Raw genomic sequence first — 25,076 nt, 5'->3', positions numbered from 1 at the left:
CTTCCTCTAAACCAGTGGTAGGTTGAATGGGGCTTCCCCACCCCCATCACCAAGTGCCTCTAGCTCCGATCTAAAAGGTGTCATCCAGGAAGGAGGGTGGATCGGAGACAATCCAGGAGAGAGAAGTGCTAGGAGAACAGCCCTCACTGAGGCTAAGTCTACACAGCCACTGTACTGCCCTACAACTCTCTGGCTCGGGGTGCGCAGGAAGTTACAGCACTGCCAAGCACCAGTGTGAACAGGCTCCTGGCACTGTTGGTGCCTCCCTTCCTGGAGGTGGTTTACCCAGAGCGCTGGGAGAGCTCTCAACGTACCCACTGTGGCCACACTTTCACTTTAAAATGCTGCCGCAGCTGCGCTTTAATTTTAGATGTGTAAACAAAGCCTGAGAGACCTGGTGTGGCTGAATCCTATCAGAGAAAAAAGCAGGGAGCAAAACCTTTCCCAAGCAGGTTTAACCTCCCAGGCTATTCTTTTGATCCGACTGAGGTCTCCAGACAAGACAGCACAAGGAAATCAACAAATGCTCCAGAAAAGCCCAAGGGCTCCCGCCCCGCCTCAAAGCAAAGCGGGCTTACAGAGCTCTGCCTTGAACCCTGACATCTTGGCTAGAATGCCACAGCCTGCAGAGAGGAACAGGACTCACACTGAACGAGCCAAGATGGAGAATTAGATGCTGGGACCTGCGGTCTCCAAGATCAGATGCCATCCGTTCTATCCCCTGAATGTTGTGGGGGTCCTCGGGCTGCTGGCAAGATGCCAAAGCACCCGTTGGAGTGCCTTGGCATGGCAAAGAAAGGCGGGCCTGCAGAGGGAATAGGAGCTACTGATGGAAGCAGCTGAGTGGTGCTGACATCTTCCCTCACCAGGGCCCAGAACAGGAAACAAAACTGAACAAGCACCCGCGGCTGGTCCAAGTAGCCATCTTGGGGCCTGTGCTGCACCTCCCTTCAGAATAAGAGAGGCTGCACTGGAAAGCAGGCGGGCTGGAAGGAATGAGAGCCAGGACAGCTCTTGGGCGGACATCAGAGCCAGGTTATTTCTCACCGTGAAATCTAGTTCAAAAACCATCTTGGCAGATGCTGAGCGAGAGCACAGGGCTGGCGTGGCAGGGCCTGTGTGTCAATAAATCTGCTGTCTGTAGCAGGCAGGGACACTCCTTGCTCTGTGCTGCCTGATCCAAGGTCTACAAGAAGCGGCTTGGCTGTCCCCAGGTCGGGGGCTGGGGAGCAAAGCGCTCTCTGCAAGGCTGAATGGCGCGCTTGTGGGGGAGGACGGCCGGGGGAGGTCTGGGAGCGTGCTTGGCCGCCAGGCAAGTGACTTCACCCAGTTTTTGGTGTGATTTGTGGGGAAAGGCGGAGCCACTCTTCTGTCACGCCTCATAAGCTTCACTGCTGTCAGACTAACATAACAGGTAATTAACTACTAACCAGCCATCTTCCCCTCCTCTCCGGAGGGAAATTGCTCACCAGCCAGCTAGAAAACGTTGCTGTAGCAGTTTCCAAAAGAGAGAGAGAGGGAAAAAAAAATGTCAGCAGTTCCTGGCAAACGGCACAGGAGCTGCAGCCAAACAACGCATTCATGCCAGCCCTTGTAACCTGCCCTCCAACCCCGACACGGACGAGGCCAACAGCTGACAGCTGGCCCAGGGAACTAGAGACGGGTATAATTACACTTATCTGGATCCCGGGGCTGTTTATACTCCGGAAGGCCAGGCCTTGGGCAAAACCACACAGGCGGCGAGCAACAATTTCAGCACAGTGTAGCCCAGGGGTCAGCAGCCAAAACAGCACGAAGAACCATTTGTTCCAATTGGTTTAAAAAAAAAAAAAAAAAAAAAAAAAAAAAAAAAAAAAAGGCCTCAGTACTTTAAGATGCACCGCATGACTATGAGGCAGTCCTTAATAAGTAACCTCAAACCGTACTTTTTGTAACCCGTTTTAAGACCAGCGCGCACACGATTTGTAATGCAATACATGTTCACTGCAGGCTGTTCACAAATGTTTTACATATTCTATTTCCTCACACTTTACATGCGTGTTTGTATTACTGTCTTCCTGACTTTCACTCCCCAACCTTCTCTCTCTTTGGAGCATGCTCAGGGGAGTTATCCAATGTTTCGAGATTGTTTGCTATTTAGATAAGAGCCCTTCTTTGGGGTTTTAGGTGTTCACCATTTATAGAAGATAATCAGGAGGTTTTATTTTTTTTTTTTTACTTTGCAATTATAGAGGCGGGAGCCACAAAGAAGTCCTTAGAGAGCTGCAAGGGACGCTGGAGGCTGCAGGTTGCAGATGCCTGGTCCAACAGCATTGGAGAACCCAGTTCTATTCCTAGCTGTGCCACTGTGCAACTGTCCCCACGTGTGAGCCCGGAGTCATCTGTCAGTGCTCACAAGCGTAATCTGATGGGGTTTCTGGGCACAGCTAGATAAATCAATCTAGGATATCTTTGCTTAAAACTAGGCTACTTGCAGCCCAGGCTGGGATTTCCTTTTCACTGAGGCAAATCCAGTCAGCCACAGAAGTAACTTTGCGAGCCCCACTGGCCACCCAGAAGCCACACAAGCAAACCCACAGACTTCCTAGCTGCTGCACCAGACCAGGACAACCACCCCCAAATTCAAGTGAGAGGTTGTTAAATCCATTTCACTAACTCCACACAGATTCTTCCAGGCCCCAAAGCGTCCAGCCACAGTCCCTTGTCAGCTGGATCTTACCCAAAATAAGTGGATATACACTTGGATCTTACCCAAAACATGCTTTTACCATCCTTCAGACCTAAACCTCTACAGATTTACACACAATGCAAGAAAGAACAGGGTTAGAGAGAAAAATTGTTAAAGCGACACTTTACATACATACTCTTAATGCAGCCAGTGGTTTTACTTGCCAATTTCTGAAAGTCTCTGAAAGCACATTCCAGGTTACAAGTCTTAGTTACTGTAGAATTGTAGATCTGGCCAGCTGGGATCAGCATGTGGTAACATGGATCCTTGGAACAGGAACCAAACAAAGAACAAAAGTCCAAGGTGGACACTGCTGGGTCTACCTCATGGTTCCTCCTTGAGTAGGGACAACGCCCTTTTTTCCTTCCCATAGGCCCTTGAGGGTCAATGTCATCTGACCCAGGTGAGCCTCTGTGCCAAAATGCCGTTGGTTGCTGGTTTTGCTAGCATCCCCCACTCACCTACACAGCAGGTGGAATGGATGTCTGGGCATCTGATTTAAATTCCTTTGCTCAGCCCAGGTCACCTGACCAGTGGGCTGCATTCCACTGACAAGTCCCACCTTTCTGAGACGTAGATGCAGCTGTCTGAGCACCTGGTTTCCATTCCATTGTTTAGCCCAATATCCTGGCTGGGGCTGAATTCACACCTCCTACTGTGAAGTTTAGCACTAAAGCATTGTTAATACAACTAGAGAGCTAAAAGGCATAACTCCACCTACAAAAATGAATCAGACATATAAGTAGCATACACAAATTCAGGACATCCTCAGCTTTCATTAGACACCTTACTTGGTTCCGCATCACAATATTGGGGGAGAGGGGTCAATGGATACACTGGGTGCATGAAATGGCTTTCATATCCAATATAAAAAATCCAGTCACGTGACAATAAGGCACTTTGAGAGCATCTGAGGAATTAAAGAGAAAGCCAAAAGGCTGATGTAGTCAGATCAGCTTGGCTTCTGTGGGCCATTCCAGGAAAGGGATCTGAACTTGGAAATGCCCAGTTTTAAATGAGAAACATTATTGGTATGTTCTTTATTCTTCTGGCATTGACCATTTCTCTCCAGGGCAAAGGTCACACCACACACAACAATGGTGCTGTAACAAGAGCAGGACAAACAGGATACAACCCTGACTACGATACTCCCATTCGGCATATGTCAATATTCTCTTTGCCTGATCATGCTTCAACTTGAAAGCACAATAATCCTCTCTAGCTCTGTTAGCTGCAGTGCCTGGAAGCAGAGAAAGGGCACCAGAGGCTTCTTACCCCAAACAACCCCTACACAGCATGAGAGAACTTGCCAATTGCATGCGAATGGAACATCCTGTTCCTGGTCTCAGTGTTTTCCAACACTGCTTCTCTCTGGGATCTGGAAGATCCTCAGCCTTGATACAGTCTTTGAGAGGCTATAGGAAAGCAAAGCTAAGGATGGCCCCTTGGGGGTCCATTCCCACCTCAAAGGCCTCAGGGAGGAAATGTGCTTGGTTTTGCCAAGCAGAAGTTGTTTCTCCGATTTCCAAGTGCTGTTATGTCTGCCTGGATTCAGAGAAGTGCTGGGATCTTTCAGGCTCAGGCCTAAGCAGCACGGCCAGATTGTCTCCTCAGCCACACCCAGTCTTCCGCAGGGTTGTTCAGGGGTAATGGCAGGCAGAATTTGACTCTGCAGCTGAACTCCATGAACTATTCTGTTCATGGCACCTGGGCCAGACAGGGCACTTCAGACTTTCAAAGTGTAATTAAACCAACGGGAAAACTCTGACTCAAAGCTACCATCCCCAGTACTGAACACTGCGGGTCTGTCAAAGCGGGTGGCACCATTTTTAGTCACTACCCACGACACCCTGGGCTAGGTGCATCACCATTCACTGCCTCAGTTTCCCACTTTTGTAAAATACTGGATTGACAGCACCGAGTGGAAACCGTTACACCTGAAATCCTGGTTTCTCTCACAACACAGCCGTCCGCTGCAGGACACTGGCATGTGGAATGGTCAGAGATGTTCAGCCATCGCTATCTTCAATGCCTCACTTCCCCAGAAAGTTTCTTGATTGTGATTAATAGAGGGCTTACCTGAGGGGCAGAAGAGGAAGCCAAACTTCACTGCTATATTGATTAGCCTAGAAACAAAGCATCCAGCATTCCTGCCAGAAATCTGGACTGTGATTGTTGATGCCCTGTTCACCACCTCCTTGGGACTGAGAACCCAGATAACTGTCCAAAACCACCACATTAGCCATATGGCTGCCAGGAGGGGGACTGCCTCAGTGCGGTACTGGGTGGGTTGTAGGAAGCAGCAAATCAACAATATTCCACTTGGTTTGACAGGGCTGGCAGAAGGAAAGGGAAGCTAACAAAACAACAACAAATGCTGCAAGCCAAAGTTTGGTTTGAAAGCCTGTTAGGTCTAGACTGCAGCATATGGGGAAGGACCAGCTCCGAGCTGCAGCTGCTCATGGTTAGGGATTTGGCACTACAAATGTCTTTGTTAAAACAAAGTTAACTGCCTTACCACTGAGGTTACAAACCACAGCCCCGATACACTGCTGCAGCCAGCATCCTCTCTGCTGTTTCTGAGAGCTTACATCTGCTGCTGCCGGATCAGACCCTGGCAAGCGGTTCTGGTTCTTTTCATGGGGCTGCACATGGAGCTTTGCTAGGCTGCCTTCATTTCCCCTTCTTCCCACAACTATGCCCCTGGGATGTTGCTTTTTGCTGTGCCTGCTTGTGCACGGTGCCACTCTTCCAGAACACAGCCCACTCCCCGTGCAGGAGGGGAAGGCTGGCTTCTCTCCAGAGTGGCCTTTTCCAGGGGTGCTCTCAGCAGCCAAGCCCCCAGCCCGGCCATATATGACGGGCTGCGGCTTGGCTGGAAAGGCTGCACCTTTGCCATGGAACGTGCAGAGGGCAGTTAATAGCAGTGGGGCTCCAGAATGTACATGAGCTTTTAAACTCATGGAACGGGGTTGGATTTTACAGAGCAGAACAATCCCAAGCTGCCCAGTTGTCAGAAGGCTGGGAGGAGTCAAGTCTGCCAGGCCGGCAAACCAGGCACGTGAGCTTGGGAAAAGGGGGGAGCTGCTGCAGGCCTCACACCCCCTTTGGGGCAGCTCCGCTCACTACTGCCAAGTAACCAAGTGCCACTCAGGCCTTCTAATCCCTACCTGGAAAAACACCTGCTTGCGGTAAGCCAAGGAGGCCGAGATCGGACGGGTATGGCACATTTCTAGGAGGACTGATGACCAATGGGAGAAACTGGGTGGAATCACCAGTATAATGGATTCAGCTGAACAGCACATTTCCCACCATTTCTCCTTCCAAGGGCCGGACGGACCTTTGATCTGACCCAGTATGGCTGTTCTTATTGGGGAGTGGGGCCAAAATCAGCAGCACGGGCTGCCATCAGGGTGTGGTGGGAAAAACCTGCTGCTGCCTTCGCAACTCAGGGAGCAAAGTACTCTGCCAGCAAAGTCAAGTCATTTTGTAAATGATCAGCGATGAATGAATAATTCACGTACCAAGAGCAAAGAGCTAAGGAGAAAGCAATTTGGCAGAGTCCAGCTAACCCCAGAAACAATCCTACCCATTACTTGCAAAAATTCTGCACCTACAGAAAAAGAGCTTTGTTTAGAAACTAACAATTAATATACCCAGCCAACTCCCTGCTCTGGTAAACTCCATCTCACTACCATTCTGCCCAGCTAGTCTCAAGCCTTGACTTCTAGTGTTGCTCTGTAATGAAAGCACATTGCATGCTGTTTGTTTTGGACATGGTTGATTAAATGGTACCTGGGTTCCACGCATTCTCATAGTGGGATGTACTGGTGGAATCTAGATATTTTTATCAATGGCTTTGGAATGACTGACTGGTTTGGGCTTATGAAAAGCATTACATGGTCATAAAGGCAGAGGTAAATATATGCCAGTCCTTGCAGGCCTTCCATTATCACTCTGCTGAGCAACAGCTGAAGAGTTTCTCTTTCTCATATATATGATAGTTTCTCATTGTGGGTAGCTGCCTAGACTTTTAAAACCACAGAAGTGGTCAGTTTACTTTTTGGGCCCATACTCTTTAGAGGGACCCTGTAGCAGCGCTTGCCTGACGCAACCCCACGTCTCACTTGCTGGGGCTGCTGCAAGGGTTCTAATCATAGACGCGTACAACTGGAAGGGTCGGCTGCGAGAAGTTATCTAGCTCAGTCCCCTGCACTAAAGGCAGGGCTACCTAATAACTACACCATTCTTGACAAGACTAACCTGCTCTTACAACTCCCAATGATGGAGCTTCCACAGCCTCCTCAGGCAGTTTGTTCTAGTGTTTAACAACTCTGATAGTTATGAAGTTTTTCCTAATGTCCAACCTAAACCACCCCCATGGCAGCTTCTTGTCCTATCCTCAGAGGTCAAAATTAATAATTTTTCTTCTTCCTCCTTGTAACGTGCTTGAAAACTGTTATCAGATGCCCCCCCCACCCCCACCCCCAGCCCCAGCCTTCCACGCACTAAACAAACCCAATTTTCTCAGTCTTCCCTCTTAGGTCATGTTTTCCAGACCATTAATCATTTCTGCAACTCTCCTCCAGAGCGTCTGCATATTTCCTGATCCGGACACAATGCTCCAGTGAAGGCTGTGCCAGTGCAGTGGAAGAATTACTTCTTGAGTCCTGATTACAACTCTCACTAATACAGATCAGAATGATGATCGCTTTTTCTTCTTGTTTTTTCTTTTATTTGCAAGTATTACAGTGTTCATGTATAAGATAGGGCCAATAGCCACTGTGAGTCCCAGGGCAAGGCGAGAGGGGGCCCAGCTCCATGTCCTGGAAGGGGCAGGGCCCAGGGCCGTTAGCCCTTAGCACTGCTCAGAACACAACACTGCCCCCCTCATCTCCTTCAGAGCCCCGAGGCACAGCACTGCCGCAGCATTTCGAAGGAGCCTGGAACTCCAGCCACCATTACTGCTGAAGTAGCAGTGGCAATGACCAGAGCAACAGACTCCTCTGAAACACCAGGCACTGAGGCAACTGCCCCCTTTGCCCCTGCCGTCGGTGGGCCTGTTATTTGTATTTAGCTTGAGACCCACCATAACCCCAGATCCCTTTCCTCAATACTTCTTCCTTGGCTGTCGCTTCCCATTTTGTATGGCCGTTTCTACACGGGCCACTTTCTTCGAAAGTGGCATGGTAATACAGAGCCCGAAATATGCTAATGAGGCGCAGATGCAGATTCCCTGCGCCTCATTAGCATACAGTCACGTGATTTGGACTCCAGAAGACCGTTCTTCCAAAACACCGTTTAGAAGTGCAGCACCAGGGAAGCTTCCGGAAGGAAGTCCTTCTTCCGGAAGCCCCTTCTTTCCGAAAATTTTTGGGAAGAAGGGACCTCGGGAAGGAGGCCTTCCTTCCAGAAGACCCCCCAGGGGCCGCGCTTCTAAACGGTGGAGTCCAGAAGAATGGTCTTCCAGAGTCCAAATCATGTGACCATATGCTAATGAGGCATGTGGAATTTGCATCCGTGCCTCATTAGCATATTTTGGGCCGTGTATTACCATGCCACTTTCAAAGAAAGTGGCCTGTGCGTGCAACTGCTTGTTCCCTCCTAAGTAGAGTAGTCAGCTTTAGTCCTTATTGAATTTCATCCTATTGCCTTCACACCATTTGTCCAGATCACTTTTAATTTCCATCCTACCCTCCGAAGCCTTTGCAACCCTGCCCAGTTTCGGACTGGCCACACACTTTGTAAGGTTAATGATTTGCTAGAGCAGATGGTCCAAGACTCCCCCCCTGAAATAAAGGAGCTGAGACTGGCTCTCTAGAAATTGAAGACCTGTTAACCTTCATTGCACTGCAACCCCCTTCTGACCACGGAAGGGGGACTGAAGCCTGAGCCCACCTGAGCCTTGCTGCAAAACTGAAGCCCTTTCCTGTCACCTGAGCCCGGGGCTCAGGCTTTAGCAAGTCAATGGGCAACCCCACTACACCCCAACTTTTTAAGTATCGTTGATCTAGGGTGATGTAGCACTTTGAAGACTAACAAAAATGATTTTTAGTCTTTAAAGTGCCACATGACTGCTGGTTTGTTCTGTTCGAATACAGAGTAACACGGAGAGCTGTCTGCTTCTGATCTAGGGTGAGGGCTAAGTAGTCTGGAGGGTGAGCTCTAGGACTCCCCAAGCCTGGGAAGGGTCATGTTCAATTCTGTTACCTTATTTTTACCTTCAGCATTAATAAAAATCAAATACTAAGATGGAGATGAGTTTTGACTCTTCACAGAGTGCGGACTGTGTTTGAGAGCAAAGTTAAGTCCTGAAAAACTGACTCACTTGCTGAAAGAGTAGCAGAGGCTAAATCTACAATCACCATTAATTAAGTCATCTGCTTCAGCCTTAGCCTCAGTTCTCCCCTGAGGCTCTCTGAAACCAAAGAAGAGAGCACACTAGCCTCTGTCAAATGCTGCAAAACCAACATTCAGTTCCTTTTGGCATGTTAATGTGCTCCTAAATTAATCATCAATTGGCAACTTCTCCTGCATCTTAACAGACTGAGCAGTAAATGTTTTATATCTGCTGGCTTATGCTACACAATGAGGGTATCAGAACAGGCTCTTCTGAAAACTAGAGATATTTCGGTAAGGAAAAAATCTAAAGGTTCAAGAGAACTAAAAATCCAAATTAACCATATTCCAGATTTGTTCTGCTTTGTCACAGATAAGCAATACCCTGGAGAAGGACTCTCCTGCCTCGAAAAGCACACTGAGAAAACGCCAACAGGAGGGTTGCTAAAAACGTGTTCTTTGCAACATCCCTAGGGCTCTGCAAGCCAGAATTAGACCTAAGACAAGCTGATGTGTAATTAGACTACATGTGATGAATACAGCTTCCACTGCTAATTCCGTGGGCCCCTGACTCAGAAGGGCACGAATGCTGCCTACAGTCATGAACTGTGGCACAGACACACAACTTTCTGCACCATGCTAGCCAAGTACCAAGCACCTTTCAAACCCTGCTGGAGACTGTTTCAATGGCAGATGTGTGTACAACTTGGCAGACTCTCATCAGGAAGCAGAAGGTGTTAACGGCCACAGTAAGGGCTTGTCTGCACTTTCGGGTCTTTTTTTTTTTTTTTCCCTGGAACACGGCCCCCCCCGGCAAATAATAAAAAAGAAAAAAAACCCACCACCAAAAAAAAGAAAAACAGTGCAGTGTATTCACACTGCCATGCACGGAAAGTCAAGATAAGAGGGCTTTTCTGTAGAAATAACAACTCCAGCTCTGCAAATGACTTTCGTTCACCTTCCTCTTTCAAGGTTAAAAATGGACGCGTGTGAACAAACCGCAGTTATTATTGGCTTATGTGAACGCTCCTTTTGCAATGCTGTGGCTGTAAATAGGAAAGCTCCATTTTGCAATGCTGTGGCCATGTGAATACAATTTTTCAACTTTACTTCTTGCGACTTTACAACACTGAAGAAAATACCATCAAAAACACATGCAGCGTAGACCCCACCTGAGAAATGACATCATTACGCTATTTTCAAAACACAGATCACCCCAGAGCTGAGATGGAATTCCCAGCCCCCACAGAAGTCACACTGACACCAACAGACATGTGGGTTGCTACTGCCTCTCCCCCCCACAACCTTCTTGCTCGAACCCTGCATCAGGAAAGTTTTAGAGCTGGAAGCTGAAATACGAGAGGTCTTTGCAGATCTCCCAACGTAACGCCTCCAAATTGTTGTCACCCTCATAATTTTACCATGAGTCCCACAATATCTGGTCTTCTTAAAGACTTAGCTCTTGGAGTCAGATAACTGAATGACAGTCTTGGTTTTCTTAAGGGCGGGGGGGGAGGAGGGGGAAGAGTGAGAATGACATTCATGGCTATTGAAAAAGGCTTGAAACACGAGTATATCTAAAGTCTCAAAACCCCGAAGGCAAATAAAAATTCTTAGTGTATTGTGGGTGGTTTGTTTTTGTTTTTGTTTTTAATCTGATGATTCTGACCATTTGGGACTGGCAGCACTATATCGGTGTCACTTTTACTTTGGACTTTTACAATTAAGCACTCAGAACTAGTGCTCATTGTACATTCACATGTTCAGGAGATGGTTTATACCATATATTATTTACATCTTTACCCCTCTCTATCGTTTCACTACTTTATATTGTGTACTTCAGTTACTATCCTCCGAAGACGTGTTTTCCTCTTTCATTTCTCGTTCCAGAGCTGATTAGCATGCATTGGGACTGGTCAACACTAGCGCTTCAACTGACCTTGCTTATGTTACTCAGGGGTGTGAAAAAGATGCCAGCTGGGCGTTACAAGTTACTGTGACCTGAGCACCGTCCACATGGACTCTATGCTGGCGGGAGATGTTCTCCTGCCAATACAGCTTCTACTTCTCACAGAGGTGGAAGTAATTATACCAACAAGAGAACGCTCTATGGTCGGCATAGCACACCTTCACCTGACAGCTACAGGAGCACAGCTGGATCAATGCAGCTGCACCAGCTCCAGTGTAGACTTGCCCTTTGTCTCTCACCTGTAAACGTTCCGAAGACTTCTGGGTCCTGAGTTTAGCAAGACCTATTTGCTGTATTCTTGCACAGGACAGTCATTTGTTTCTTGTATTCCTGGCAAAATCCCCTCTACATTTTTACATCCAAGGGCCAAAAGAGCTTTGTTATGTGCACCAATATGGAAGTAACACATGGTGGGGGTGAGGCCTAGGGGTCCAGAGGGAGTCCAGGGCCTCAGGGCTGGGGCAGCGGGTTGGGATGTGGGAGGGTGATGGCTGTGGCCAGGGATGAAGGTCTGATGTGCAGGCTGCCCTGGCGCTGCAGCAGGGAGAATGGACTCCCCACAGCCCTCTCTCTCCAGCTCCAGCAGTATTCTGCCATGTGGCTGTGCACTTAATGGGAACTTGGCTTGGTACACTAATATTTTTGGAGCACCGGATTCAGATTCAGCGGAGTGGGAAAAGTGAAGCTGAAAGGCGCACTTGACCTTCAGGCACAAAAATTTAGTAGCACCTCTCCATGCTCCCCAGCACAGATTTAATGTGAGGTGATTTTTCACTCGTGAAAAATAAATTCCTTATATCTTTCCACCATCATTATCTGGAATTTAAATCCAAGGTCTGATCTACTTATTGACACAGATATGCCTGCTGCTTTCAAAACCATTTAGAAATTGTTGAATATCTAAGATGAAAATCTTTTTGGTTATTAAAATAAAAGCTGTTCTACATCTCAGATCATCCACAAACTGAGAGTAGCTCTCGGTGCATTTTAAAGAAGAACTGTAAATCACCTGGTTTCTTAGGTCTCTGCCAAGGCCTGCCTGTAGCATTCCGGGTTTCCCCAGATCCAGCTGATGAGCTCATGCAGGAAAAGGAAGGCAGCCCTCTGCTCTGCTGGAGGTGCTGCTGAAGTCAGTCTGAAGCAGGGAAAAGCTGCCCCTCACTTCAGCTCTTGGTTTTCTGGTCACCATTAGCAAAGTTAAGTGTAACAAAGGGACCACTGGGTATTGAATTTCCATTTGAGGCTCCCATTAATGAAGGCTAGTAACCCCAGAACACACTCCAGGAAGATGGGAACTCTGTCAGCGCAGACATTCGGAACGAAGCCTGCCACATCTTGGGCTGTCTGAGCAGGAGAGAACAGCAGAAAGCAGGCTGAGTGACGGGAGGGGTTTTAGCTTCCCTCTGCAGCTGTCAGTGCAACCAATTCACAGCAGGGATGTTGTACCAAATAATGCTTTATACCTCCGCTCAAGGCTCACAAGGAACAGCGCCTGCCTCACAACACTCTGACAGAGGAGCAGTACTCCGTCTTACAGATGGAGGAAGAGGCACAGGGAAGTGAAGTGAAATGACTTGCCCATGTTCACACAGCTAGTCAGTGGCACAGCTGGGCTCAGTGCCCAGGTCACCCAACTGCCGGTCTAGGGTGATTTTAGCCTCAAGACTATTTTTCTCAAACACCTCCTCAGGCATGCCATTAATATAAGGCCCGATCCTGCCACTTCGCCTCACACAGTTAGTCCTTCATCAAGGAAAATGCTGCACTGAAATCAACGTGATCAGTCCTGCAAAACAGCACCTTAATAAAGGCTGATGGACTGGGCCCACAGCAGCGATCCAAACATACAAATTCACAGTATATACACAAATCAAACTGAGTTCTCTGAGGCTGGCAGACTCTCTGCCTCCAAGCTGGCCAGTAACCCGCCCACAGGCTGGAGGCAGTTTATTGGGATTAGCTCTTGGCTGACTGCCCAGCACTTTATTTATCTGAGAGCCTGGAGATATGGCTGCTTGCAGCTCCTGTGGGCTGTGGTTCGCTGTTCCTGGACAACAGGAGCTCTGGGAAGTGGCATGGGCCATGACACTGCTTCCCGCAGCTCCCATTGGCTGGGAATGGTGAACGGCAGCCATTGGGAGCTGCAGGCAGCCATATATGCAGAGACGAATATAAATTACCCTGGTGAACCATGTCCAGCTCACAAGTCGCTTATTGCCCGGCCCTGTTCTACCTATGTATTTGCTCAGCACAGTAGGATTGAACTTGTTTCTGAACCGGTGCAGAATGTGCGTTGGTCTTGTCTACATACACGCATCGTTTAACTGTTTTCACTCTGGTTCAGCTGTACTCATTATTGGTAGTAACAAAGCGTAGACATGCAGACCACGAACTTCAATGGAAGCACACGCAGGTCTTCATATCAAACTCAGGTCAATACACGTGGGAAAAAGTAATACCAAACCCACAAATAGGACCGAGAAAGAGACTCTGGCATAGCCTTAATGCTAAAAAAAGGCAACAATTAGAGACTATATACATTGACAGTGCAATATGAGAACGGTGTGCTTCTGGGCTGCACATGTAAAGGCAACACAGCTCCGAGAAGCCAGGCAAGGAAACGATACAGCTCTGGTGAGACTGTTCCAGGAACAGTATGTCCGTTCTGGTGCCTCAGCGAAACAGAAGGATGTCAGCAAACAGGTGGGAACTGTGCGACGGTCAAGCCCGCTGACGGGGGGTGGCAAAAGGGGCAGTTGCCTGGTCTGGTGTTTCAAAGAGGCTCGGACTTCCAGCCACCACTGCAGCTACTTTGGGAGTGGGGAGCCACAGCGTCAGAGTGGGTAGCACTGACGGCTGACCGCCCTTGGCCCTGCCCCTTCCAGGGCCCAGATCTGGGGCCCCCTCCCACCTTGCCTCAGGGCCCATGGAGGCTGTCGACACCGCTGGAGACAGTACCAGAACTAAGAGTCCGAAGGGCTTGATCTTTGAGGAGAGAGCAAAGACTAATCACATGCCGCTTGCATCACCAATAACTAGCAAAGTCCCATGACAAGTGTCTATACATACCTATAGGGAACAACCACCAAGAAAGAGGAGGAATTTTCCAGGGCGTTTCCATGGGGTGAAACCAGGAGTGATGGGATTCAGCTGGACATCAGGACATACTTCCTATCAGTACCCCTGATTAGACAGGGAAAGGTTGCCCTAGGACAGCTAGGAGAGGAAACTGGTCCTCATTGGAAACTTGACTACAAAGGCCATTGGCTAAGAGTGTAGGGACCAGTCTTGTGGAGGGACCCGCAGGGTATGAAGGTGATGATCTAATTAGTCTACTCCCTTCTTCACTTCTTAGAGTTCTCTCGAAGCGGGCTGCATGTTCGTGGCATTCAAATGGCCTTTCTGGTACCTCAGTCCCGGGGCGCCCTCTGCTGTTCACGTTCTAACAGGCCTGTCCCAACTCTGAAAGCCAAACAGATGAAGGGAAAAGAGAAATCCCATCCTAACCATTTCTCTCTAGTCCCCAACCACCACTCTCCACGCTTCGCAAGGGGCGGGTGGGGGAGAGGCACTCTCTCTCTCTCTCTCTCTCATGTGAAATGATCTCACACTGTGATCAGCTGCTTCTTTGCAGCCCAAAGGAAACTCGCTGTTTTAGCCAGAGCATTCTTCACTGAGTACCACTTTATCAGCCCCTCTCCCCAAAGAATCAACTTAATCTATGGATAGGCATTCGCAGGGATGGCTGCTTGGCTGGGATACTGCCCACATAGATTCTGTTTAATGGGACCAAGTCAAGGAACTAAATGGCGCTTAGTCGGGTGTCACAGTGCTGTGAAATTTAAACTCAAAGGTCTTAATTCAGCTGGTACCAAAGTGAAATGCAGTGAGTACAGCTTTTATCTAGGACAGTGAAAAGACAGTTAGATTTTGGGCTGCACCTGTAAAGGCAATGTAGCACTGAAAGGCAAGGCAAGAATACAGCTCCTATAGTAGTCTGCAAAGTGCCACGAGGCATGCGGCCAGCCTTGCTGGCACTAGGAAAGCCAAGAAGATGCCTTTCAGCAGTGGTTCCCTGGAACCGGCACACACTGGATGAAACAGATGCAACAAAAACAATGCAGACTTGCCAAAACCACTCCCAAAGCCATATCAGCAAACGGCTTCCAGCAGTACTGTGTTGTCTGGTCTGTGCCAGACCAGTTACCTCACTGGTCCAGGGAAACTCCTGCTTAAAATGTGTTTTCTTCCCAGTGCACACAAGAGTAGCTGACTCCTCATTTTATTTATATCCCCTCTTCCATAGCCTCCTTCTTTTCCCCTGGATCGGTCTACAGCCACAAGGGAGGCGAGTTTGAAGGTCTGTACGTCAACAGTTAAAAATCAGCTCAGAGAGGCTGCTCTCCTTACTCACCTGCTCCTTGAACTGCTCTTGCGACACACAGTCGGTCAAGTCCACACAGCCCAGGAGGCACCCAGAAGGATAATCCCTGGGAAATTCCACATCTGCACCAAGAGAAAGAAAAGGACTGAACACACGCACTCTGTGACTCTCCCATTTCTCAGGATGCTTTTAATTGGAAACACACGCTCAGCTGCACATCTCCCCTGCTCAGACTGCTGGAGGCACAAGACAATTTAGGGCTTATTTTCTGTAATTCCTTTCATATGTTAGGTCAAATAGTGCAATGCTCAGGAAACATGATCTCCGAGAACTGGCTTAAGCCAGACATATGGTGGTAAAGCAAAAGACTAAGCATGGATCTGCCAATACATCTCCTTCCCGCCCTGCTACACCTCAGCTGAAAGGGACCTAGGCTCCCAATACACTCGGTCAGTGCATTTTGATCCTAATATCTACCACCCACCATTACCGCTAACCTGAGCCAGCCCTTCAGCAGAAACCGACTACACTGCAGTGACTGAGATCACATGGTGCTGTGGAGATGGCGGCAACTTGTCTATTGAACCTAGCTGAGCCAAAGTAACCTTAATAAGAACAGTATCTAGCTCTTGTATAGCCCCTTCGATTTGTAGATCTCAAAGCTCTTGATGGAGGAGGTATCATTATCCCCTCTCCATGTTCCAGATGGGGAAACTGAGGCAGAGAGGAGGTAAGTAACTTACCCAAGGTTACCCAGCAGGCCAGAGTCAGGACTAGAACCCAGGTCCCCCGAATCCCAGTTCAGTGCTCCACCCACTAGCAACTCCTCTTGCCTGAACCCAGAACTAAGAGGCACAGCTGCCGAAAAGGGTTGTCAAAGTCAGATGTGATTCACCAGTGCTCACAGCTTCTGGACAGGCAAGAGGACAGAACTGAGCTCCTCTGGGATACCCTTCTGGCAGAAGAGATGGAGAAAGGAAGGCAAAAGAGAAACGCAGCAGAAATGGCCCAGCACTGCCTGCTTCCTGTCTCTGCTCATTCCACTACTTGAGGTACCAAATCCAGAGAGGCAAGGTGTGGCTCACCTGCCTGGACCAGGATTCTGTAGGTGGCTTCTAGCTCCGAGACTTCCTGAGGGGATGGTCTTCTAGCAGTAGCTGCTATCCACAGCCGGCCTCTATGGGAAGTGTACCAGGTCCTGCCCTCCACCCTAGAGCGGACAGAAAAGAATGCAATCACCAAGTTACTAAGGGGCCAGCTTCAGAACTAAATGTCATCTGCTCAGAAACTTGAGAAGAGGAAATAAATTGCCACAGCATCTGTACAAAAATCACAAAATACTGGAGTGTTTTCAGGCCTTCGTTAATCATCATCATAAAGCAGCTGGCTCCCTCCAGCCTGCTGAGTTCCAAACCCGCCAGCATGCTCAGATGAAGTACAGCTTCCTGTTCATGGACCTCCCACGCAAGCATCCCCCAGGGAACCAGACTGCGTGTGTGATCAGAGAGATAGATGGGATGTGCCAATGGGACAGTACCAGGCAATAATTTAGGGCTGCTAACTTCCACAGCACATACCAGAACATCAGTGCAGAGCAGCTGAATTCTCAGAAGGCCTCAGTGGCACATGCCTTCCCTTGTCCTCACTGTATGAGTTTTGGAATTGTTCTCACTGCAGGTACTATGGGGCAGGAGGGAGGATTTCTAAGCTGTTGGGATGACCACATAGCGGTCAGGACCTATCACAGTTCCATGCCCTTTTTTCTTTTCGTACCTTTTGATTCCTTTTACCAGCAGGGAAGCCCAAGGCTGGTGCATGCTGAGACACCAGCCATCATCTGCGATCTCCTGTAATTCTCGATCCTGAATCCGTAGCTTGTTCCTTTCAGAGGCCAATTCGTGCCCAGTTGCTGCGGGATGGGCAGGTTTTCGGTGCAGGAGTGAGCCCGTCTGGTCTACCCACTTTGGCATGTTCAAAATAAACACATAGCAGAAGATTACCTCTTCTTCTCAGGCAAGCAGGTATTTAAAGGTCCAAGACACATTAAGCTTTTTCTTTCCTTTACTTTACCCTCACCTTCACCGCCCTTGAACTAAATGGGAGAGTTAAGGAGTAGAACTATCAGCCAGTGGTGATTGACCCAAAGCACATTCACAGCATGAGCGCAGCTGATCAGCACCCAACTGGCAGCACTTCAACTGGGAAGAGCTAAAGGGAGCCCAAAGGATTGTTCAGTCAGTTGATGCTGCATCCTCCCCTCCACATGGATTGCCCTGTGGGATACTGGCATTCAGAGCCAGCCATCTGGTGCAACCACAGACCCCTCTCTAGTGCACAAGCAGTACACAGGGACTCTGATCACATGCCTTTTTCTCTGGGGATGGGATGAGAGAAACCAATCAGCTATTGCTCGAGATCCCACAACCAGGGCTCCCTTTACGCTGAATGCTTGGGCAGCTGCCCAGGAGAGATTCAGGTGATGCCCAGCTGATCAGCAAAGCGCACACAACCGCCACCACGTGTTTCTATGGTGGTACACATCTGTATATGCCTCGGTGAACATCAAAAAATTTATTCCGCTCATGGATGGAAAAATATTACAAGAACACTGCCCAGGCCGGGAGTTTGGGATGGACTAGCGCACCTAGCTGGCCTTGCCCCTCTCTCACTCAGATGATCCAAGTCTCGCTGAGGAGGCTAGGGGCAGAGAAGAGATGCCATCAATACATTGGAAGATGTGATACTGGGACCCATCTCTTTAAGCAGCCACCACTCAGGGATGAATCAGAAATCGGCACTGACCAAGGGGGCAGGCTGGAGGAGGTGGGGATTCACCAGAAGCCCAGAGCTCTCTTCAAACTTCCCCTCAGGCCTCTTTGACGGCTTGCTCAACGTGCCACAGTTAATGGCATCGACTGTTTCGTCCAGCCTGCAAGGACACACAAACCGCATTAATACCTCCTCGCCTCCCCGGTCCCCGAAGCACTCCCTGCCATCTCTCCCAGGCAGGCTGCTCCCCAGCTACCTCCCTCACTCGGGCTCCTGCAGACACTCAATGCACGACTATTGTAGGAATCTGGGAGCTACTGATCCAGAACACTGACAAACATGCCAGCTAAGGGCAGCTCTGCCCATAAGTGATAGACAATGTCCCTCAGCAGGGTCAGTCAGTACTGAGAGCACGGTCCAGCAGAGAGCAGGGGAGCACTGCAAAACCATTCTCCACATCATCCTGTTCAGTAACGATCCCAGGACACTCGTCACAAAAAAAAGCCTCTATCTAAGGTGTTTCTCTGGCACCCCAGTATCTGAGCCTCAGTGTCCTCAACAGCCCCGTTAGATGGCAATGATGGCACACTCCCATTTTACAGATAGAAAACCGAGGTACGGACACGCTAAATGACTTGCCCACGGTCCCACTAGAAGTCCGTGGCTAAGCAGACTTACTTCCAGGATGGTGTCCGAGCCACTAGACCAGCTTTCTGAGAGTCACAGGAGCCTGACCAAACCCCAAGGTGGGCAACTCCAGTAGCAATGTGGTACTCTTTGCTCCCCCTCCTAACAGCTGGGGGGCAGTAGTGCACACACTGAGGCAAGGTTTACACTGCAGGTTCCCCCCCCACCCCAGAAATAACGTGTTTCGATGTTCTAACGCTGGAATAAGTTATTTCTCACAAGAGCGTTCACACTGCAGGAGCACTTCGAAACAGCCTTCACATTAGAGCCCAATTTTGAAATAAGAGAAATGAGGGGAGGTTTCCCTGGAGGCCAACGGAGTTGTCATTGCCTCTGCTTAATGCACAGAGTCAATTTTGAAATAGAAAAGTCGTTTGTTTTGATGGAGTTACTGTTTTGAGTTAAATGCCCTATTATTCCAGAACAACAGGATTTGCAGTGTGGACGCAAGGGTTTCCCACCCACCTCACCCCCTCCCCTGGGAGAAAGGAGTTTTTCTACTAAAAAACAAACAAACCAACCAGCCCAGTGTAGACCAGGGCTGCCAATTTCCACCCCAGAGGACACTGAATTTCATCTGTGGGGAAGTGATCCCATTACAGAGAGTCTGGAAGATGCAAAGCTCTAGAGAACATCGAGTGAGTATACTGTTGCTTCCTTTTTTGCCGCCTCTTTGTTACTAGACATATTTGCATGCAGACAGATTTTTGCTCTTCAGCATGTCATCGGCTCCTGAAGTATACATCCAGCCTTGTGCTCTCACAACCAGGGGCCGATGTCTGCAACACCACAGATGGAGGGATGAGGTTGCAAATGGGGAAACAAGCAGAAGAGCAAATAGGTTCCTAAGAGCTCAGGATCCTGTTTGTCCTGAACAGGGAGACAGAGGGAGCAGCACAGAATGTTCTAACTGAGGGGGAGGGCCGCCTCTCAGGAGAACAGGATGCACAATTTGTCATCTGTTGATGTTGACAGTAGCTCAGCTGCTGCACTAACAATCACAGAGAGTGTTTCTCCTCTCCCTGTTCTACAGAGTGTTCTCTGCTCCCTGCCAGCTCGGCGCCTGGTGCCACCTACTCACTTGCTGTGATATTCAGCCAGGCTGTCCCGCTCCTCCAGGATCTGCCTGCCAGCGAAGTCGATGGTGATTTTTCTGGCGAGCCGAGAGGCGTGCCGCAGCTCCCGCAGCTCCTCCTCTCTCTTCTGCAGCGCCTTGCGCTCCTGTTGGGACAGCCACTGGTTGGAGTCTGTGGCAAAGTAATCTGACTCGTCGTCGATGACTTGGGTACGGCGCACGCTGGGGACAGAGCCACAGAGAGACAACGGATTGGCACCAGGCACAGCAGCAAACGCCCCCGACGTAACTGGGAACCTCATGTCAGTCACGCAGCCACACCACCAGCTGCTCCCAAGCCTCCCCTGCGGGACTGTCAATAGCATTCTGCCAGAGGCATGACATTTGGAGGCCTTGCTGACAACCCGCCAGGAAGTGGAGGGAACAAAACAGAAAAGGGGAAAGAGAACACTGTCTAAATACTGCCCCCTCTTAAACGTGGGGCAGAAGCCAGTGGACAGAACATGCAACAGCAGGCCCTGGAGGGGGTACACATGGCTTGAGACAGGCCATCGTGTTGAGGCCGCGGCAGGCTCTATAACAACCAGGTTAGGCGCAGGCTGCCCTGAGCCCATGGTCTGCACATTGCTGCAGTACAGGCGTAGCAGCGTCCGATTGATTCCCGACAGAGGGTGTCTCCATGCCCTTTACAGATCCGCAGGGTCTGTTGCCATACCTGCCTTTCCTAAATTAAGACTCCCTCTCCTATTAAGCCCCATTCTTCTGGCTGAAGGAGACTGAACTGTGCTCCCGGCCCCTCTCCCACCCCATGACAGAGAGCAGCGAGACCATAGCACTGCCAAACCTCACAAACCTAGCAGGGGATGAGACTCCAGACCAGGAATTAAACCCAAGGCCCCCGCAGAGCCCTGCTAACAGACTACCAGGCTGGCCCTTGGCCTCAACACAAAAATTCACAGAGTGCGCGGCTGCTTCCACCTGGCAGCTGTCAACATGTCAGGAAGGGCAACGAGAGCGAAGTTCATTTGGTGCCAAACGTAGTTTCAGTCAGCCCAAAATGAGCTGGGAATTTCGCACCTGCTGAGGGGGGCTGGAGAGCAGAACTTTGTCTCTCCCGCTGAAGCTGTTCCACTTTCTCAACAAATAATGAAAAAGTCATTAGAACAGGGACTTGAACCTGGCTCTCCCTTAGCCTAAACAGTCTTTCCACAGCACACTGGCTATTGCTGCACATTACGCATGACAACCAACAACACTCGGAAGGTTTCATTCGACCTGCAATTTTTTAAGATTTGAATCGACCCAACTTGATTTTTTTTGTTTGTTTTTTTGTTTTTCAGAACTGCCGGGGAACCAAAAACTCCCCTCATCTATTTGCCTGGCTCTATCACTGGTAAAAGGCACCGCTGACACCAGCTGTTTCGCTGACCATGTGAGACTTTGGAAGCTCTACTGCCTGACTGTAACCCCTTTCCTTTCTGGATTCAGTGGTGGTACCATTTCAGGTGGGGGACCTTTTTTGGGTTAGGGGCCTCTGAAAAGTCAGCTGGGTGGGGTCACATAAAAGAGAGAAGCAAAGAAAACGAACCCACCCAGCCCTCACGAAAGCAGCAACCTTTGACATTTCTGATCATTGCAAGGCAGTGGGAAAAAACCTACTTAAAAACAGAACCTGTGAGCAGCCCCAGGGACTAGTGGGGGAGTGGGGCAGAGGAGCATGGTGCCCACAGCAGAGGTTAGATCACCCTGGACTCACTGGCGGCTGTGGGGCAATGGAGTCATGTAACTCCATTCCCCAGCTACTGCCACATCACTAAAGGGGAGGGGAGAGACTGCCCCTCCACTCACCAGAGGGAAGGGGAGCGATGCAGCTGGCAGCCAGGAAGTGGAGCGGTGTCACTCCACTTCCCTCACCAATGACAGCAAGTGCAGGGGGCTGGGCTCCTCCTAGTCCACAGGCCACATCACTGGCAGAGGGAGCTTGGGGAAAGAGAAGGGGCAGAGGTATAGTAGGGAGAAGAAAGGGCCTTGTCCTGGCCCTCCCCTGAGTGGTCACGTGGCTGGCGGGAAGGGGGCTGCATCATTCTTCACCAGTTGCCAGTTCATTTTAAGTGTCCTCTGCTGACATGTCATTTTGAAAAATGTCCTTAAAATGACTTTCTCCACTTACAACAAAAGCTCCCAACCTGATAAATGAATGCGTTAGTCTTAAAGGTGCTATGGGACTGCTCGTTAGTTGTGAAGCTGCAGACCCACATGACTACTCTTCAGAGGAGAACGCCACCCGGCAAAGAGGACGATGGATATGCACAAAACGCAGCACTACGGAAAAGACTGCAGAGCGACATAGGAGCCATCAGTGGGCCAAAGAAACTCCCGTGAGAACCAGGAAATCCAGGCATATTTCATATGACTGAACCAGGCAGCTGACGTATCTACCACTTTCCCATCAAACCTGAGTCCGACAGCCGCACAACAACCAGGTTTTCCAGCAGAAATGTCGTTCTCCGCAGTAACAGTCCTGGAGTGACCACCTACCAGCTGCCCAGGGGCTGATATGACATGCACGGCTGCACTTAGTCATTTTGGGCAGTAGAAATTGCACCACAACGTGCACACTTGCTGGAAGCCTCACCTGAGTGCTTAGGCCTGGATGAGTCTCAGATTACACCCCGCTCCCCACTAAAGGGCCTCCATCCAGCACAGGGGCAGGAGGCACAAGCTTGCCTTACCGCTGCCTGCACCACTCTCTTCTTGGGATATTTTATCTGTGATTGTGAACCCACCCACACGTTCGGGTGGAACAGATTTGCAGAGAAGGCAGTTTGGAATGTTGCTGCTACTTAAACCAACAGGGACTCCAATTGGCAGGAAGAGCTATGCGATCTCAGACAGCACCGGACCTTGTTCTATCAAATTCCAGCAGCTTGTCCTTGTGTTTCACGGCCATCTCTAGCCCTGCCTTAAGCCGAGCTTCCTGACAGGGCAGCAGGTCCTTGCTGAGGGCGTCCATCTGCCCAGCACTCTCAGCACCTGGGAGAGACAGACACAAATCACGAGTTGATTCTTGAGCTATTAGGCAGCTGGCCATAGGTATATCCCCAAGAACATGCAACATACTAGGAAATGGAAGAGGTCACATGTCCCAAAATCCAGCACTTCTGAAATTGTCCTAACCCGCACCTCCCTGGTCCTGCTTCCCCTGCCCCCTCCAGACCTCCATCCTCCTTTCTCCAGCAAGTAATGAAGTGCTGAGATACCACGGTGATGGGCATGGGATAAAAATCTAGACTGAGAGTCTTTACCCTCACTACTTCCCCAGGAAATTAGTTGGTTAATTCCTACAGGAAATAATTCTGCTCCCACGCCACCTCTTCCGGAAGCCCTGCCCCTGCAACACCCCCTCTCTCCCAGCCCCTACCATGACGTGCTTCCTTTCCCCTGACCCCCACGACAAAGCTCTGCCCTCCCACTCACTCCTCTCTGCTTCCTTCCCCCATTGCTCACCCTTACGGCCAGTAAAAAGCGACAAGGCCATGGTTCCCTCCCCCAGGGTCCAGCTCCCATAATCTGAGGGCTCCTTTTAGTCACAGCAGGTCGGACTTCAGCCCGCTGCACAAGCTTCCCTTGCACACTGCCCCACCAACCCACCTCCCCGTGACAGGGGAACCAGCTTTGGAGGAAGGAGGGGAATTTGGTTCAAACCCTGGCTTCTTGCCAAGAAAAAAAACGGGACCCAAAATTGATGGGAAAGTTGTTCACATCACAGCGCCAATGAGACCGCTCATTGGTTTTTTTACACAGGAAACAGCATACTAGTGACATGGGCTGGAGATTCAGAGAAGTAAAAGGTTCTGTATTTCCCCACTGCCACTGAGCCAGAAGACCTCCTCGCAGAGAAGGCCAGCTAACCATGTTCCAGCACTAGCTAAAAGAGATAAAGAAGAACTTGTGCCTCTTAGAAGGCAAGATGAAGAAGGCTGGTGAGTTGCACGCTTAAAACATTAAGGTCTCTGCAGAGCTACTATCAGCAGCCTGGCTTCATTACCTGCTGTAGATTACACAGTTGTAATTGTCAAAGAGCACAGCAGCAAGAAAACCAGCTTGTAACAACAGCGATGCTGGGTCAGACCAAAGGTCCTACCCCAGAATACTGTCCTCCAAGAGTGGCCAATGCCAGATGTCTCAGATGGAGTGAACAGAATGGGGAACCATCAAGTGATCCCACCCCATCACCCCTCCCCAGCTTCTGACAGACAGCGGCTAGGGACCCCACTTCTACTCATCCTAATGGCCACTGATGGACCTAACAACCACGAGTTTCTCTAGTTCTTTTTGAATCCCGTTAAAATCCCAGTCTTCACAATGTCCTCTGGCAAGAAGTTCCACAGGCCGACTATGTGTCGTGTGAAGAAACACTTCCTTTTGGTTGTTGTACATCTGCAACCTGTTAATCTCATTTGGTGACACGCATGCATGCACCGTGAGGTGCTCCTGCACCTCAGTCCCAAGGAAGAGAAGCTCACACTCAGAACAGAGCAGACTAGATTCCAAGCTCTAACTCAGCGCACTGGTAATTCACATGTTTCAGCAAAATGAACGTAGACAGACCCAGAATCCGTAGGATTTCACCATGGAGTGGGAGGGTTAAGTGTTAACGTTGCTTCACCTCTAGGTCCTGCTCCTACATTTACCACTGAAGAAAAGTGTCAGACACAAAGAGTCATTCTGAAATGTTAATAGCAACTGCTTCCCAGAACAATTCCCACTGCAATAAACCCAGAGCCCTGCAGCAGATACTCTATGTGAGAGTTTTATTCTTATTATTAAGGGCAGCTGGCCTGTTGCAAGTTCCTCATTTCCACAAATAATGCCAGGGTGCCTACTGGTCAGCCTTGGTGATACATAACATACTGACTATGCTCAAGAAACATGCAGACCTGGCCTCCTCCAACTAAGTTTCTGGGAACCATGCAGAAGCGGAAACAAATGGGACTGGTAAGCTCCAATCAGATTCTTATCCAGCAATTCAAGACCAAAGAATGCTGCCACTGGGCTAGGGTGACTTGGAAAGATTTTGAAGCGCTTTGGTCATCTTTTTCAGGGAGTTTAACGCTAGAGAGTG

At 49.5% G+C, this 25,076-nt stretch overlaps 1 protein-coding gene across 1 annotated transcript in view; it reads right to left on the bottom strand.

Annotated features, from left to right (window-relative positions):
- Positions 1–25,076, bottom strand: part of TRIP4 (thyroid hormone receptor interactor 4) — a 40,622-nt gene that overhangs the window by 10,598 nt on the left and 4,948 nt on the right. The window contains exons 6-11 of the mRNA XM_075006669.1: positions 22,855–22,984; positions 19,958–20,173; positions 18,223–18,349; positions 17,194–17,381; positions 16,506–16,630; positions 15,451–15,542 (exon numbers count right to left, since the gene is read on the bottom strand). Of these exons, the coding sequence (XP_074862770.1) occupies positions 15,451–15,542; positions 16,506–16,630; positions 17,194–17,381; positions 18,223–18,349; positions 19,958–20,173; positions 22,855–22,984 (878 nt within the window). The remainder of the gene's footprint in view (positions 1–15,450; positions 15,543–16,505; positions 16,631–17,193; positions 17,382–18,222; positions 18,350–19,957; positions 20,174–22,854; positions 22,985–25,076) is intronic.

Source organism: Carettochelys insculpta, chromosome 12, assembly GCF_033958435.1.
Source record: "Carettochelys insculpta isolate YL-2023 chromosome 12, ASM3395843v1, whole genome shotgun sequence".
In the NCBI taxonomy this organism is placed as follows: Eukaryota; Metazoa; Chordata; order Testudines; family Carettochelyidae; genus Carettochelys; species Carettochelys insculpta.
The sequence above is the reverse complement of the archived record's forward strand: the minus strand, read 5'-3'. Positions and strand labels throughout refer to the sequence as shown.